Source organism: Ornithodoros turicata, chromosome 2, assembly GCF_037126465.1.
Source record: "Ornithodoros turicata isolate Travis chromosome 2, ASM3712646v1, whole genome shotgun sequence".
NCBI classification, from domain to species: domain Eukaryota; kingdom Metazoa; phylum Arthropoda; class Arachnida; order Ixodida; family Argasidae; genus Ornithodoros; species Ornithodoros turicata.
This window is the reverse complement of record NC_088202.1, coordinates 90,841,148-90,857,433: the sequence shown is the minus strand read 5'-3', so window position 1 is coordinate 90,857,433 and position 16,286 is coordinate 90,841,148. Positions and strand designations below refer to the sequence as shown.

At 45.7% G+C, this 16,286-nt stretch overlaps 1 protein-coding gene across 4 annotated transcripts in view; it reads right to left on the bottom strand.

Annotated features, from left to right (window-relative positions):
• The window catches only part of LOC135385769 (DC-STAMP domain-containing protein 2-like), a 115,917-nt gene that overhangs the window by 43,513 nt on the left and 56,118 nt on the right, over nt 1–16,286 (bottom strand). For all 4 annotated transcript variants that reach the window (XM_064615278.1, XM_064615281.1, XM_064615279.1 and 1 more), the window contains 2 exons: nt 12,155–12,331; nt 7,384–7,624 (listed from right to left, as the gene is read on the bottom strand). In XM_064615278.1, coding sequence (XP_064471348.1) covers nt 7,384–7,624; nt 12,155–12,331 — 418 coding nt within the window. The remainder of the gene's footprint in view (nt 1–7,383; nt 7,625–12,154; nt 12,332–16,286) is intronic.

Here is a 16,286-nt window from a genome sequence, read left to right as displayed (position 1 = left end):
ACAGGAATGGGGGGGGGGGTATGTTTATTGAAAAAAAAAAAGAAAGGGAAGAAGGGTTAGTCAGGCGTAGACCGACATGCTTTAAGAAAAAAAAACCAAAGAAAAAGAAACACATGCACATACACACACAATAGGGGCCTTAGAGGCTGGTCGAGAGGCCGGTGGCACGGAGAAAGCTCAAGAGGGTAGTCGTAACCGCCCCCTGGTTGTGCAGGACCGGGCCGAGCAGGGTGGCCAAAGAGACGTTAGGGTACGATTTCACGCTATCACGATTTCACGAGCTACGAGCTAAGTTGTCGCAAGTGGCGTTGGAGGATGAATCTTTGAGAGAGATACCGGTTGGGGGTAGGATAATAGATATTGCCCAATGTCGGCTTCCACACAACAAGTTGTGCAATTGGGGGAGTTCGTCTGGCGCATTTTATACAGGAGTGAGAGTGTGCGTGGAACATTCATTCGAAGGAGGAGTGACTCTGCAGCTCTATTGCAACGGCAGACAATAGTAAAGTCCTGCAAGGGTCAATGAGACGTACGAAATGACGATATGCGGTAGAGTCCGCTCTGAACTGCCGGGTACGGTCACAGCGCCACCTACCAATGTGCAGGGAACAGGCAGAGGTCGTTAGGGGTAGAGGGGGAGCAGGGGGAGCTTTGGTAGATGTTTCGTGTCTTGCCATTGTGTCTGCGCGGGCGCTACCAAGAAGACCTACGTGTCCCGGGATCCACTGAAGCGTCACAGAATGGCCAGTAACCGCGAGTTGTGTGGGAGCTTGCAGTATGATCGCGTGGAGAGTGCATATTGTGCTGGAGCGAAAAGAGAGCAGCAGATCCAGTGAAGCCATGCTGTCAGTCAGAAAAACCCACTGTGCAGCCGGCAGACCGAGCAAGTGCTGTAGAGCCGACAGGATGCCGAGGAGTTCTGCTTTTATAGAGGACATTGGGTAAGGGAAGGCAAAGGCTTGCTGAAAGTCACTATCGGGGATATAAAATGCAGCGCCCGAGCTGTCTGCCGTGACTGAGCCGTCCGTGTATACCTGGTGATGGTTCTGATACGTGGAGTGTAGAAAGTCGAGAGCGAGTTGGAGGGCTACAGGTGCGGGAGTGTCACGCTTGCGTTGAAGACCGGGGATGGAGGAGCAGATATCAGGACGTGCAAAGGTCCACATTGCTGGCGCATATGAGGGAGCGGTTGAGGAGGAATGGCACGTTGATGTCGGAAGTGAAAACGTGAACTGAACATCTTCTTTATCGATGCTCTCCCGTACTAAGTCTTAAAGTGTGTTTGATGTCCAGTGGAAATAGTTATGAAATATAAGGAGTCTCGCGAGAATAACCTCCATTGTTGAGAAGATATGTGCGTGCAAGGCCGACGAAACGTAAGCCTTTTATACCCTTGTCACACGGGTAGTTTTAACCGCGGTTACGCTTAGCCGCCGTGACCCGACCAAACCGCAGTTATCGTGAACCACGGTTTGTTGTTGTCACACGACAGTTTGTGACATGTTAGCAGTGACCACGTGATTGTGACACAAGCGATTCTTTGACTACGCGGTATATCACGAAAAGAAAAGGGCATAATGGCCCTTTTAATGATTTTTAAGCTTTTTAATAGCTTAACAACCAATCAATAGATACACGGTACGCACGTTATTATATGCGGGAAATGTCATTACACGTCGGGAAATCGGAATCGCGAAACCGTGGTTGCATCGCGAAACCGAAGTCGGCAAGCTCGGCTTCCCATAACCGCGGTTAGCGGCGTAACCTCGTTCGGTCGGTCACGTGACTGCGGTGAACTTAACCGCAGTTAGCGCCGCCCGTGTGACAAGGTATATAACTTGAGCTTGTGAGTAAACGGCAGGTTGGAACATACTCGAGTGATTGCGGTGAGGTTGGACGTAGACACACACAGGGACGGCCGCCTTCTTTCAGCCAGTTTAATACAAATAACAAAACTGTGATTTTCCACAGTCTTATGTACCTACTGTCTGTCGCCGGGGGGCAAACGAGATATGATTATCCGAACCATTTGAAGGTCTCGATAAGTTATTTTCGTTTATTCGTAAGTGCCGCAGTGGCATTACTCACGCAGTTATCCCCTTCTTTATAACTTGAGACCCATCTCTTTGTAGGAAAATAATTCGTTTTTCCCCCAGTTATCCTGTCTTGCTATAGGCTATTGAAAGTCCACAGGGACGATGACGCGCGAATTATTCGGCTATTTGAACTATTTCGACGAGGGATCATAAAAGTAAATTTCAGAATATGCTGGGGGAGAATTTCGGTAAAAAAACATACATGTTCGGTCTACCCACAGCGCAGCAATAAGAAAATACAGCGAAACTGCATGGCGCGGGGTCATCATATCTGACAACCTACAGCGCTGCGTGCGCTCCTCGTTGGCATACATGTCTGCCACGAAGACCATATTTACTACGGAATGCGAAGAATGGAAGAATGCGAAAAATCGTGCATGTCGGTAGACACAATTTGGTGAGGGAGGAACTTAGGGTTATCAAGCGATCAGTGACTGAATGAAGTGACGAGCGATATACCTGCAGTTGAGCTGTTTAGATGGATACCGACGTATAGATCAGAAATAACGAGATGTATCAGTCCACGACTTGACAGACTGGTTTCCCAGCAACGTTGGTAGGATTCCTTGGACTTCCCAGATTGGATTTACAAGCATGGGCATATCAACATGTTTACGAGGATGCACTTTTGCGGAATGGCCAGTCGTGTCTTTCAGGTACACCCGCTATGTACCAGGTAGCGTTGGAAGTGTGTTTAAAATGCAATGCAGACAACTGGCAATTATAAAAACAGCGTTGTCAGTGCCGGTCTATGAAATATCACGAATAATCATTTCTGTGCAAAAAGGGTTATATATATCTATTTAAACAAGAGTGCCTTTGGACACTGGCATATGCTTATCATGATTTACCCACCCATACACGCCTAGATTTACTCGATCACGCAGCGTGGCAGGTGTCATCTAAAGTGGCAGGAAAACCTTTTCATGACGTTCCCTTGTCGGAAAGACAAATTAGTGAGGCTTACAATTCAACCTCTGGACAACGCAGACTTTGAAATGAGTCCTTTTGCCATTCAATTCAACAACTTGCTGCCTGGAACGACAGACGTACACAGCTACAGGTGATGTTGAATAGCAAAACTTGCCCTATAAGCTGTTTCTAGGGACGACGTACTTTATGGTCACAGTGAGTGCGGTGACGTGTTCAATTAATCGGATTACTCTCTTGTGGTACACTAATGAACATCTTTGACGCAAGTGGAGTCCGCACTCCACAAACCATTCATAAAAGTCGTAGACACATGCGTTCGCTAGTGCAACGTTGTAAACAGGTGATTCCATTGTGCAAAAGTCACGTAATGCACTGTCGGCAAACAGGTGGTACACTGCATCTTGTATACCTTTTCTGCATCTCAAATACGTTATAAGTTCCCACTGCTTTTTTCTCAAATGCAGCAGCGCGAAGTTAAAGTTTACTGTCACCTGTCCGTATATCAAAGACAAGATGAGAACGACAGTTTCAGTTGAGTTTCAGTTGTCCGTTCCAGTAGGACAGGCTATGATATGATGATGATTTCATGTAGATCGCGAGGCCGGTCAGGGTTTCTGCTGGCTAGTGTGATCGAATCAGGGGCCAATAATTTTGACAATAGTGAGAGTTTGAATAGTGAGTGGGTGTTGGCCAAGTTGCTGCTTTCGAGGAGCTCTTGCTCTATACTCGAGATGCAAAATTTCCGAAAATGTTGAACAGCAAAAGAAAAAAAGCTTTTCATGTTACTTGTTTTGCTGTTTCTTGTTGTGCGCTACCCATTACGTCTCAATGGCACGTCAGTGTAACTACTAGCACAATGTTTGACTAGAGGTACCAAACGTAAAAAGTTACAGGAATAATGTAAAATTTCAAGCAGTTTTGAGTTGCTATAGCAGAGGAACGTCTTTCTCAGATTTTCTTTTGATGAAGAACTAAAAAAAAAAACAAGACAGAGATAAACTAAACTTTTCATTGTCCACTGACTACGATGTAGTAGAGTGCGCCTTCCAGTATTACACGGGATTTCGCCATCCTCCGAGTCCAAGCTTCAGTGTCTTTTGGCACGTAGCCTTCGTGTGTGCCTGGACGTGCCAAGAACAACGGATACTTGTTTAGTCATGGCAGAAGCGAGAGAGACTCCGCTTGCTATCCAGCGCTTTAATGAGACGAGCCGTCACTATCTCCGTTTGTTGGCTCATCACCGGCACCACCCTTTACTGCTGAAGCTTTCCCGTCGCAGGAATAAAAAGTTCAGGTCCTGCATTCAACAGCTAAAGCCTCACCTGCCACGTCTTCAAGTTGAACCCCAGGCGCGTTCAACTCCACCTTGGACCCTCCCTCTGCCATCTGCTTCACTATCCGTTCCCGGGCTGCAGAGAAAGGATGATGTCGCTGCAGGTGTGTCCAAGGCGCTCACACTGGATATGATGAGCGAGCTGTATGCAGGCTTTACTCCGGTTTTTACGGATGGCTCGTCCACAAAATCCAGCTCTGCATGCGCCTATATTATTCCGTCCGAAGACATAACTGGTATCTTCCGTCTCTCGCATCTGACGTCGTCAACATGTGCTGAGCTACATGCTTTGCTCCTTGCCATGCGCAAGATCCTGCAGTGTTCAGCTCGGCCATGGGTCTTCTACACAGACTCGAAAGCTGCTATCCAATGCCTCGCAACAATGGGCATTCGAGGTCCTCTCGTGTCCATTGTTGCTGACGTGCTTGAAACTTACAAGGAGCTGCTAGACCTAGGCCACTGCGTAGTATTACAGTGGGTACCTGGTCATGTCGGCGTACCCGGCAATGAAGAGGCCGACCGGGCGGCCCTACGGGGTCATCATATAGCTTCAGCCCACTCTATCATCTTGCCCAAAGGTGATCGTCAGGCCCTCGTCCGTGCTCTCTCTGCAGACAAGACAAGATCACAGTGGCTGCATGACATTACACCCTACTCTCTGCTCCACGCAGTGGATCCTTCTCTTTCCCTGTCGCTTCCTCATCGCCTTCCGCGACACTACGCATCCCTGCTTCACCGCATGCGGCTGAATGTTGCATTTACACCAGTTATGAGGCAGCGTCTTGGCCGTGCGCCCTCAGACCTTTGTGCAGCATGCAGTGTGCGTGCAGACCTGCACCACCTACTTATGGACTGCCCGGACTACCAGCGGGAGCGTGCGATATTGCAGCACGAACTGCATGGGATCGATCATCGCCCCTTTACCATAGGCAAGGTGCTGGGCCCATGGTCCAGTCCAGCTCATACACGCCAAGGTCTGCGTCACCTCTGGGACTTCTTGTCATCAACAGGCCTCTCCACCCTGCTTTGATTACCGGACCCCTTATCATATCCATCATCATCTCTCATCACGTACAAGTGGCACTGGGGCAGCGCCCAGCCTGCTGGCCGGCATCAGCCCCATCTCATCATCGTATCTCTATTTTTTGTTTGTTTGTTTGTTTGTTTGTTTGTGTGTTTGTGTGTGTGTGTGTGTGTGTGTGTAGTAGAGTGCAGGCGTTCAACATACACTTAAACAGTTTTGTGGTTTTTATTCGGTCTAAGGGTAAGAGACCATCTCACGTCAAATGAACAAGCGCAATACAAGCGACTTTACAAATCCCAGAGAACTTCGCGTCGCTTTGAACTGTGGGGACGTGTTACCGAAAAGAAGGAGAACGTCTCCAGACTGTTTCGATTTCTCCTCTCTAGGTCGATTTCAGGAAAAGAGATCCAAAGAGAAAAAAGATCTATAGGGAAAGGAGATCCACTAGTGGATCCCTATTGACCTTTTTACCTCGTACGTGGATCTTCTTTCCCTATGGATGTTTCTTCCGCATGAACCTTCGTTTGTCGTTTGGAGCTTTTTTCCCTTTGGATCTTTTTTCCATCTGTCACGTGACCCCGTTGGATGTTCTTTCCCGATGTATCTTTTTTCCCGTTGGATCTTTCTTCCACAAGCGCCTATGTCCACCGTCCACGACGTGTCAAGGCCAGCCAAAGCGAAACGTGAAGGACCATTCTCCCTTCCCCCATGACTGTAAGCGCCAAGATGCAAAGCGTGCGCAAGGAGTACTGGAATTTCCTGAAACCGTCTATTCAATTCATACGCAACGCAATTCAACGCATTATATTTTGCCAGGACTTTTGCTTCTCTTCTTTTTTCGGGATTCAGAATTGAGTGAAATATTTGTCAACATCGAGGAAATAAACGGACAGAAAAACTGGTTTTCTTCCATAATTTTGTCCGCCTCTCTCTCTCTTTCGGGGTGGCACATCTCTACTCTAGCCAAGAGTACCCTTTTGATGTCACTCGTGCTCCGCAGGTGGACGAGAGGAAAGACGCCAGGCAATGACGAAACATTGGGTCGACGTCGAAAAACGACGTGGAAACATTGGGTACATAAGGTAAATGCTCCAGAGGTGAGTACTACTCGTAGTTTCCGCGCAAGAAAAGTGTATGCCGGCTACGTCAGTGCGTGTATACGAGGCTATCGTGTTATTTTCTGCGTATAGGCAAGGCAGCAATAAAGGGCTTTTCATAGACCGGCATGGTCATATCGCTTGGGTTCACAGAAGAAACCATTTGGGCCTAGCCTTGAGGTGCTTCCCCTTATTTCGAACAGGGACCAATGAGGTCGCTCCACGGACGATAGGGAAGAGAGGGAAACTGGGGAGATGCGCTGAGAGCTGACTCACTTGCATAGCGCATTTCGATCGCTGCGTAAAGAACGCCGCCGGAACGTCAGACGCCGAAACTTTTCTCAAGGGCGTATGGAGTGCTAAAAAATCGTGTCTAACATTTTCAGCTTCCAGATTCGCTCCCCTAAAGTATGAAAACTTAAAAACCGCTTCTATTCTTCCTACACATTGTCAATACATTAGATAATCCGCCAGTTTCTGTAGCTGTCTGGAATCTTCGGGAGTTTGCAACAAAGTCTGGAAGGCATATGTACTAAAACCGGTACAACGAAACTGCATAATATGCTTGGAAATTGTTTAGAAGAACAGGAAACTAAATACTGTAACAACGTTTAGGCTCCTAAGGAACTATATAAGTGCATATACACACGAAGCTTAGAAGATGGTATGGGCCGTTGGCAATGTTAACAGGGAAGTGTGTTTTTTTTCTTTCATTTTCACAATTTTTTGCACAAAGAACTGGAACAAGTGGCAACTCTCATACAAAATTATAGGGCATAATACAACTTTAAACGTACAGTTTCGCTCGCAAACGCGTTTTCATTGTTCTTTTATCATCATTACAAACCCTTACTTTTTCTTACATTTTGTGTTCAGGCTGATTTACTAAATAAGCTTTACCTTGCAAGAAGCATGTCGTACAGCCCGGGTTCCCTGCTCTCCTCTATGTCACCGAACCGTCTCCTAATGGCCCGACGCAATCCTGTCAGCCATGAAGTCCGCAATGCGAGTAGATGGCTGTGTAGCCAGGCAGCACGAGAACGATCTTGATCCGGGTAGAAGATTCCGAGGACCACGTGACGCAGACGCAATCCGTATGTCTGGCACAGCATCAGCAGAATGCCCAAGATGTACACAAGCCCTGATGACGCAACCTTATTCTATTATTCGCCGAAAGATACAATTCTGGGCGAAAACTGCCAGAATTTTTCAAGCACCACAGACACATGACGATTGCGGGGAGGAATTTCTGCACCGCAACAAATGAAACTATAAGCGTAAATATCATCCAGCTTAGTAAAGTGCCTATACTACGCGCAAATAAAAAATGAAATGTGAGACTGGCATTTGAAGACAGATATCATGTTGTTATAGAGAACGCAAAAAAAAAAAAAAAAAAACTCAGTTTCCGCAGTTAGGAATGAAATCACCTACCTCGTCAGCTTTATCAGAGTCTTCCTAGTTCCTGATAAACTTCATCTATCTTCCCGGTACCGTATGTTTATGAAATGTACGCGGTGTAGTTTGAATTTTTCGCTGACACTTTCGTGTGTTCAAGGGTATAATCTTTTTTTTTTTTAGTTTGGCGTTATGCGCCGCGAAGCAACTGTGTCAATAAGCGGCGTACAGACGTGGACAGATGGAGAGAGGACAGGATGAAGAAGGGGGAGACAGGGCAGTTAGTATGCGTCCTGTGTCGACTTCAGGGGGAGCTGTGCCGACATTCGTCTGGGAAGCCTGCCGAAAAACTCGAGGAAAGCCTCATACAGCGCAGCCGGTGCCGGGAATCGGGAACCCGCGTCACCTCCCACTCTCGGTGTGGAAGGCGATCATCGTAACCACTACGCCACGTCAGTTAGAGGGGTATAAGTCAATACATAAGCAGAAACAGACTGATTGGTGCTCAAACCATCGTTGACCAATCATTACACAAGATAGTCAACCTGTGCCACGTGTGGGATATGGACAGTAGTTATGAAAAGTGCGCCTTCATGTCATTTACTCATAATCGTCGATTTGATCATTTGATTATAAAATGGAAGAGACGACGATACCAAAAGTAACTTCATTCAAATATTTTGAAGTATTCCTGAACTCTAAAGTTGACCTGGACTGATCACACTGATAGGATTACTTCGAAGGACTATGAAATTTCCCGAACCCCCATACTTTTTTTCGATGGAAACTGTTCTTCCCGCAGAGAAACTAATATGCCACAAATTTTTCCGGACGAAATCGCTCCACTCTGCGAGGAGCGCGCGCTGGAAATGTCTCTTCCGCGTTCCTCCTCTCTCGCGCATATTTCCCTGCCGATGGTGTAACTGTACGGACCGCACTTCGGTTCCCCGTTACGTCACCGGTGTTGCACAATGGCAAGTAATGCCGCGAGCTTGCGCTGTGGCTGCCGCCACTGCCGAAATCTGCCGATCGCGCGAAAGCTGCTGTCATGTAGATTTCCACTCCCGATGAACGCATACGCGGGATCCTACGGCGCATGCTCCTGGCGGGATTCCTCGGCTCGGCAACACGTCACGATGACGTGTTGCTGAGCCGGCCGTGGTCGCGTCAAGTTACCCGTTGTGTCTCCGCTCGGCAGCTCCCCACGGCGCGGCGCCAGCTGTCCTCCCTTCGCCGCTCCGTTTAAATTCGCTCCCGAGAAGTCCGCTCGCGCGACGAAAGTAAAATTTCGGTTCTAGACTCAGAAAAATGTCTTCTTTCGAACGAAACGAAGAAAAAAATCGTTTCATAGTCCCTTTAAGAAAGTTAGGATACTTAAAGATGAGGTTAAGAACTTCCATGTAATGTTGTAATTGATGGGGCAAGTAAACATAGAAGGATAAGCAGAACACAAGCGTCACAACTTGGAGAGGGAGGGGGAATATGTTTATTACGAAAAAAAAGGAAAGGTCAGCTTGCTATTCCAAAAAAAGAAAAGAAAAGGAAAAGAAAAAGAAGAATAGGAAAAGAAGAGAAGCAAAAGAAAAAGAAGAAAAGGAAAGAGAAGAAAAAGGAAGAAAAACACAAAGCTAAAACTGAAAAATTACACACACGGTCACACAATCACAAGGCGTTGACAAAGTTCGAAGCGTGGAGAAACCGGAGGAGCACAGTGGTGGAGAGGGTAGCCAGGTGAGGGTGTAATTGGTAGCATCTCTGACCGGCAATTAGAGGGTGTGGATTCGAATCCCACTGCTGGGGCCTTTGTTCAATTGTCATCATTCAATTAAGAACTTGCAATGCGGAGACCAGATTACTTGCGTTCAAAAGTATAGTACGACAAATTTTGGAATATGCTTTCATAGGTTTCGAATTCGAGACCGCGCAAAATAAGGCCAGATAGGACCCCCCCTTTTTTTTCCCCGCTGTCCAACCCTTTCCATATTTGAAAGGTCAAAAAACCTGTCATGCTGTGGTTACCCGCAGTTTAAAAATTCATTTTGAACGGTCTCACTCCTTTCCTGGTACTTCGTCACTAAGGCTATACAGTATTCATATAGAGCCAATTATTTTAAGTGTAGCTTTTCTGCCACGGTGTGTCAGTGAACGGAATATCATTGATGGTTGTGTTCGATAGTTATTTCGAGTCGGTTCTCTAATTCACTCCAGCTACGGTGTCCGTTGGAGCTGCAGTATGTATAAATATTAAATATTATAGGATAACTGTAAACAGCGTCACTTTTTTGCCCAGAAAGCGAGCAAAACGACAAGGACGACTGTCCTTCGTTCAGTTCGCGTTCTCCCATAATGCATATCTATAATCAACACGCTTGGCTTGCCTTGTTGTTAATTTTTGTCCAGGAGAACGAACTTGACATGAAAACTCGAGAAATCGCACGCTAGTTAATGAAGATATGAAAGTGAATGTACAAATCAAATATCCGAATCGTTGCATCAGGTCGCCATAGAAAGATATCTTGCTCCAAATGCTGAAAACCTTTGCTCGTTTTGCACCCAAATAGCTATCAAACGAATTGCAGTCATTGGGATTTCGGCATCATTGTAGTGGCAGTGCGAGGAACTCATCTTTACTGAAACAAGTAGTAATGAGACAAAAATAAGAGTATAATAAAACCTACAACACGGGGCCTTCTCAGCACGCTAGCTTGCAGTCGCAAATATTGTCGTTCCTGCAGCTTGTCTTTTTCAGGTATTTGAATACTCCAGCGGGTTATATGAGTAGCACCTCCCAGGCACATGTCTTAGTGATACTCAGTTCATTCTCGGTCTCACACTAACGATTAGACATGCTTCGCGAGAAACGTCTTCACTAACAGCCTTGGAACAAGCCTTCTGTCTTTTTTTTTTCTTCGCACAAAACCACCAGAAAATTTTGGCAGGAACTTTCGGCATTTCCCGTTTCGACCTATGCGAGACCCAACCTGACACACCAACAGACTTTCTACCAGTGGCGTGACTGAGTGATTAAAACCGTCCGCTCGTTGGTGGTAGCCAAGGTCGTTCTGAAGACTGAGGTAGTTGGTTCGAATCCTACTGCCGGCTATGCTGTCTGAGGTTTTTCCTGGGCTTCGGGAAGACTTGCCAGTCGAATACTAGCACAGTTCCCCCTGAAGTCAGCCCAGGACGCACACTAAGATCGCTCCACTCCTTCCTACTGTCCTCTCTCCATCTGTCCTCTCTCGTGGATAAGGGAGTGGAAGAGCGTCCTTCTTCACCGCGACCAGCCGCGACAAAAATATGTGAACCAAAACCAATTAATTATTGCAACTAATGACCCGCTTCAGTGGCAGATTTTTCTCTAAAAGGTGTCCACCGAAGGTCCCAAAACGTGTAATGCCAATGGCGCCCTGCTTTAGAAGTTATGTTTTTCAGGAAACTCATTTGAATTTTTATTTAAATAATGACTGCCTTCCACTTATTCGCGCGGTGCGCAGCTTGTAGATGGCATCGGACAGATACTTTTAAAAAAGAACGTTCTCGATTGGTGCACCGGTTCGCGAATTATTTAGCCCAGGGATTTAACTGAGACACCCTGTATATATATATATATATATATATATATATATGTATATATAGTGAACCTTGAGATAAATGGGAGACAGAAGACGAAAGTAGGGGAAAGTAACAAAAAAGGGTTTATTAAAACTTAAAAGTTATAAAAGTTAGGGGGATGTCTACGTTACGGCGGAAGCTCCGCCTTCTTCGGGACGAAATAGCTAAATGTCCCGAAGAAGGCGGAGCTTCCGCCGTAACGTAGACATCGCTCCTAACTATTTATCTCAACGTTCACTATAACTACGTAGCCGTCCGACCCAACTCCAACTTTTCAAGATATATATATATCTTGAAAAGCCTCTGGCGTGTCCGTACCGATTACGACGTCATGTACCAAGCCTATTTAAGTAATGTGTAACCAGCTACGCATCTTTTGTCCCGACGAAGACAGTGCCACTGTCGAAACGTCGACCCCTTGCCCATTTTACTTTTTAACGTCTCCCTATGTAATAAACTAGTGTTTGTAACTTCCCTAAAATCTGTTTCCGCGTCTTTTTTTTTTTTGAACTTGTTGTGGTCCCAGAAACATTTGTTGCTCACATTTCTAATGCATAGTAGAGTATTCACAACTGACCGTCTGTGCCTGTGCACCTACGTGCACAAGTAGCGCAGACCTACGCTACAAATCAAAAAGGAGTACTTCCGTATGAAACCTCACCTATCCAATAGTACATGTCCATGTCCGGAGAATAAGGTCTTTGCAAGCAATTCTGCACGTCGACTGCTGGAACTGCGGCCTTTGTCATGTCAGAAGGACTCACAGCATCCGCCACGGCACGATACATGTCTGCTACAGGACCCTCGCCTTCGATGCGGATCTTCATTTGATTCGGTACTGAAGTTGGCGAAAAATAATCAAGGCGCGTCATTCAAAACGTTAAAGGAAACTTTAAACTTACAACAGATTAATAAACTTCACAGTAAATAAACCCATAAATTCCTCAACACGATGCCGTCCATGATTGCTTAACTGTCATACGAAGCTATTTTGCACGCTTCCTATAAGTGGCGCTCATTCATCATTTCAGGATGCATCACCGGTTCCTATTACCCGGTGCACCCTGACGTCACTATCATCGTGGCAGCGACATATGATATTCGACTGATTAATACTTGTGAAGAGTGCCGCCTTTAGAGAACATTGAGTTCGCAGCAGCTGGCAGATCCCTCCTTTGTCGAAAACGTTCAGTTTCTGGCCCCGCTATTGAATTCATGGAGTCTATGGTATATAAAGCACATAAGGCGTAAGTATATTAGGTATATAAGATCTAAGGTATATTAGGTATATAAGGTACGTGCGTCCATTGTAATTATTTATAACTGCTAGCACGCGTTACTTCGAGGAAAGAATAGTCACAAGGCTCTTTGAAATGATTATCTACCAGCTGTGATCGATACGTCTGACAAGTATTGGGGAGCCCAGTGAAATACGTCGGAATTATAGTTGCAATAGACGACATCGAATTGCTAAGCACACGACGGAATATTAATCACAAGATAAATGCAGGCGCACGCTCGTCTGTAGACACAGTTAACCATTGGTGGGAGGTCACACTTTCGGAACCAGAGACTAAGTGGGCTGTGTCGGAGATTTTTCGTGCCACCTGCTATTTCGTCCGCTGTATTGCAATGTAGTTTTAGGCTTCGCTGCAAGTCGTGCGCCACTGGTGCTTACGCTTGCCGCCATCGTGATGTAGGTGCACTCTAATTCGCAATTTTAGTCATTTTGGGGACCAGGTGCATTGCCGCAACCATTAGTCCGTTTCGGGACTAAATGCATGCCAGGTTATGCCAAGTTTAGGGACTTTTTGTAGCGCTGGGGAGTAGATGTCAACGTCATGGACGAAAATGGGGAGTAATTGCAATCTGCACTCTAAGAAAAAATAGAGTATACCCAACCCTTAGTCAGCGTCAAATCTTTGTCAGTGAGCTCGGGGTATATTATGTTACTGTCCTTCACTTACGTTACTTTGTTAGTGCTTTTTGTTTATTGATGAAGAGCATCCCTTTAACGTTCAGGCCCTGTGCCTGACGTCGCTGTGCAGGCGTTCAGTACAGGCGTTCAGACTTGTACTGACAAAGGATGGCTTCCTAACACGCGCATGCTTTGGCGATCACTCACAAGCCGCGATTTTAGAGTACAGGTAGACAACGGACGAGAACCTGCTATTCAGCGTGGTATGGCAACGTCATAGTCGTCATAGCAGGGTAAGGAGTGTATCGGAAGAGCAAGGCGGGGTGACCAGAGTAAAAGTGGCCAGAAAAAGGGTATAGAAAGAGTGTAAAAGTCATAACTATACTCCATTTACTCTTAGTTACTCTTTTTTCCCTTAGAGTGTAGAGGAGAAGAATCTGCAATTATTCCACAACCGAGTCTTCCTTTCATTCTTTTTTCCTTAGCAATGTGGACCAAACCTTCCAGTCAACAGCACACAACCTACACAATAATAATCTGGGTACAGCATAACCAGGTAACTCCTTTAGTGCTCCTTCGAGCTCGAGCTCAGCTCTGCCAAACAGTTTTTCATATCCGTGCTCTACGGCTCGCTACGAACTCCAGTTCCTGGCGTGACTGTCCATCCTCGTCGTCATCCTTGACCCCGTAACGCTCCCCCACTGGCTTAGCACATTCTGCAAATTTACCGTCTCCGACAGAAATGACGGTTCTATCCGGGTGGTGAAAATCCTGCTTCTACTTCGCGATTCATAATACATTTGTAAGAATGGGAAAGACGAGCTTTCAGAAATAACGACGGTGACGCCCCGTATTCCGTGGTGGCTTCTACTCTGAAGCAGCGCCTTCCCGTGCTATATGACATGAATTAAATAAACATTGTCGCGTCTTGAGCCCACAGTTATTACTGTTCCGCGGAACTACTGTTCGATGCTCGCGAGGTATACAGCACGACAAGAGCCCACTTCAATGGCTGCCGCCACGTGTTCTCTAGGGGGGTATATTTATTAGACGAAAAGGAAAAAAAAAACGGGGCAAAGGTCAGCCAAACGAGACGTCGCCTTGCTATTCCAGAAATAAGAAATAATAATAAATAAATAAAAAGAAAAGATAAGAATTAAAGAAAGAAAGAAAGAAATAAGAAATAAATAAATAAATAAAATTAAGAATAAGAAATAAATAAAAAGAAAAGGAATTAGGAAATAACGAAAAACTAACAAATGATGAAAGAAGGATGAGGTAGATTAAAGACAAAGATGACAAAAAAAGGTGACTAACAAACGGTGAAAGAATGATGAGATGGATCACAGCAGATGACTTCAAAAGGAAAGCATGAGGTTAATGCGTTGAGGGTAAGAGTGGGGCACAGAAGAATGAGATTGCACGACTGAGTGCACAGGCTGTTCATAAGACCTGAATCTAGGGTCGCACATGCTTGCAAGGTGTAATATAACACTTCCCGCTTCACATGCTTGTATTGGAAGACCACTGAAAAAACAAAAGTACTGGTTAAAACCCTGCTCGGCACAGCTATATTATACTTCTGCATTGTCCTTGTAAACTGCGAACTACAGTTGCTGTGTACATGAAACTCCGTGGTACGATTCGAAGTCACACCCTGTCTATGCGGAGTATCATGCGTACAGAGGTCTCTTGCACCAAGTAATACACCGTGCTAGAGCGATATATGGCGCAGAATGGTGGCGATTTCGGCGAATGGCGGAATGTAATAGCATCGCAGTTTATAACACGTACATAAAATGCTAGCGATAACTGTGACACGCACATTTTCATGTAACTCGTGCAAAAAATAAAAAATAAAGAGAAAGTGTGATGGCGACCGCCAGCGCTGCTCTGATAATTCTCTGGCACCAGACGTGATTCAATTCGGATGAGTACTTTGCGTCAGAGTTCCACAGACGCAAAATTTATTACACTGAGAAACTTTTAGTACTGTTCGCGAATTTTGCGATCGTCATATTTTTTAAGTTAAAGAGTTACTAGTGAAAGAAGATACAGCTACACTGTATATTGGTGGCGACGACAGAAAAGTACACGCATTGCAATTGGCAACGAATCAGCGTCAAGAGGTCGAAAAGCACCGAGTGCAATTTATTCTAGTCCCCAATACCTTCAGCGCACTTGCCAACGCCTTCAATCATTCAACATTTATTCCACATTCGTTTCAACATCATTTCCTCGTTCCACGCCCTTTCTCAGTTCTACGACCAAAGAAAACAACACGTCTAACACAAAATTCATATCCCGCTCAATATTTCACTGCTTGCATATGACCGACACGCAGTGCGTACGTAACGTCAGTGATTCGCAATTCTCAATGTGATAGCTGGAAGCCCTACTATTAGATTTTGCTACTGTAGCTCTCTCCTTGCTTTGGTTCGGTTTTGTAACTGCATATGGGGGGTGTACTTTGTAGAGTGCAAGCCTCGTGTGTTACTCATGGCTGTTCATGTCTATGCACCGGCGTGCACATGCTAAGTGTACGTAAAGTTAGCATACATTTCGCACGTGCATATTCGGCCAAGTTTGCCTCTTTTATTCGGCGGTGTAAATGGTGTTTTCATTCACTGTGCCTATTCCATAAGCTTGTGCTTATGTATTCGTCAGAACGCATCATGCGCATGTTAGTCATACGAGTACATCGTCGTCTTCGATGTGGTTCTGCAGCACCGCGTAAGTATTCACAAGTATGTTTCTTCACTACAACGTTGACGAAAAAAATGAAGCGCATCTGTAGCACATAACAGCGGTAAGACGACTGACGTCCGAGGAAATACGATACTCTGAGGATAGCAGTGAAGCCGTTTTAGTAGTT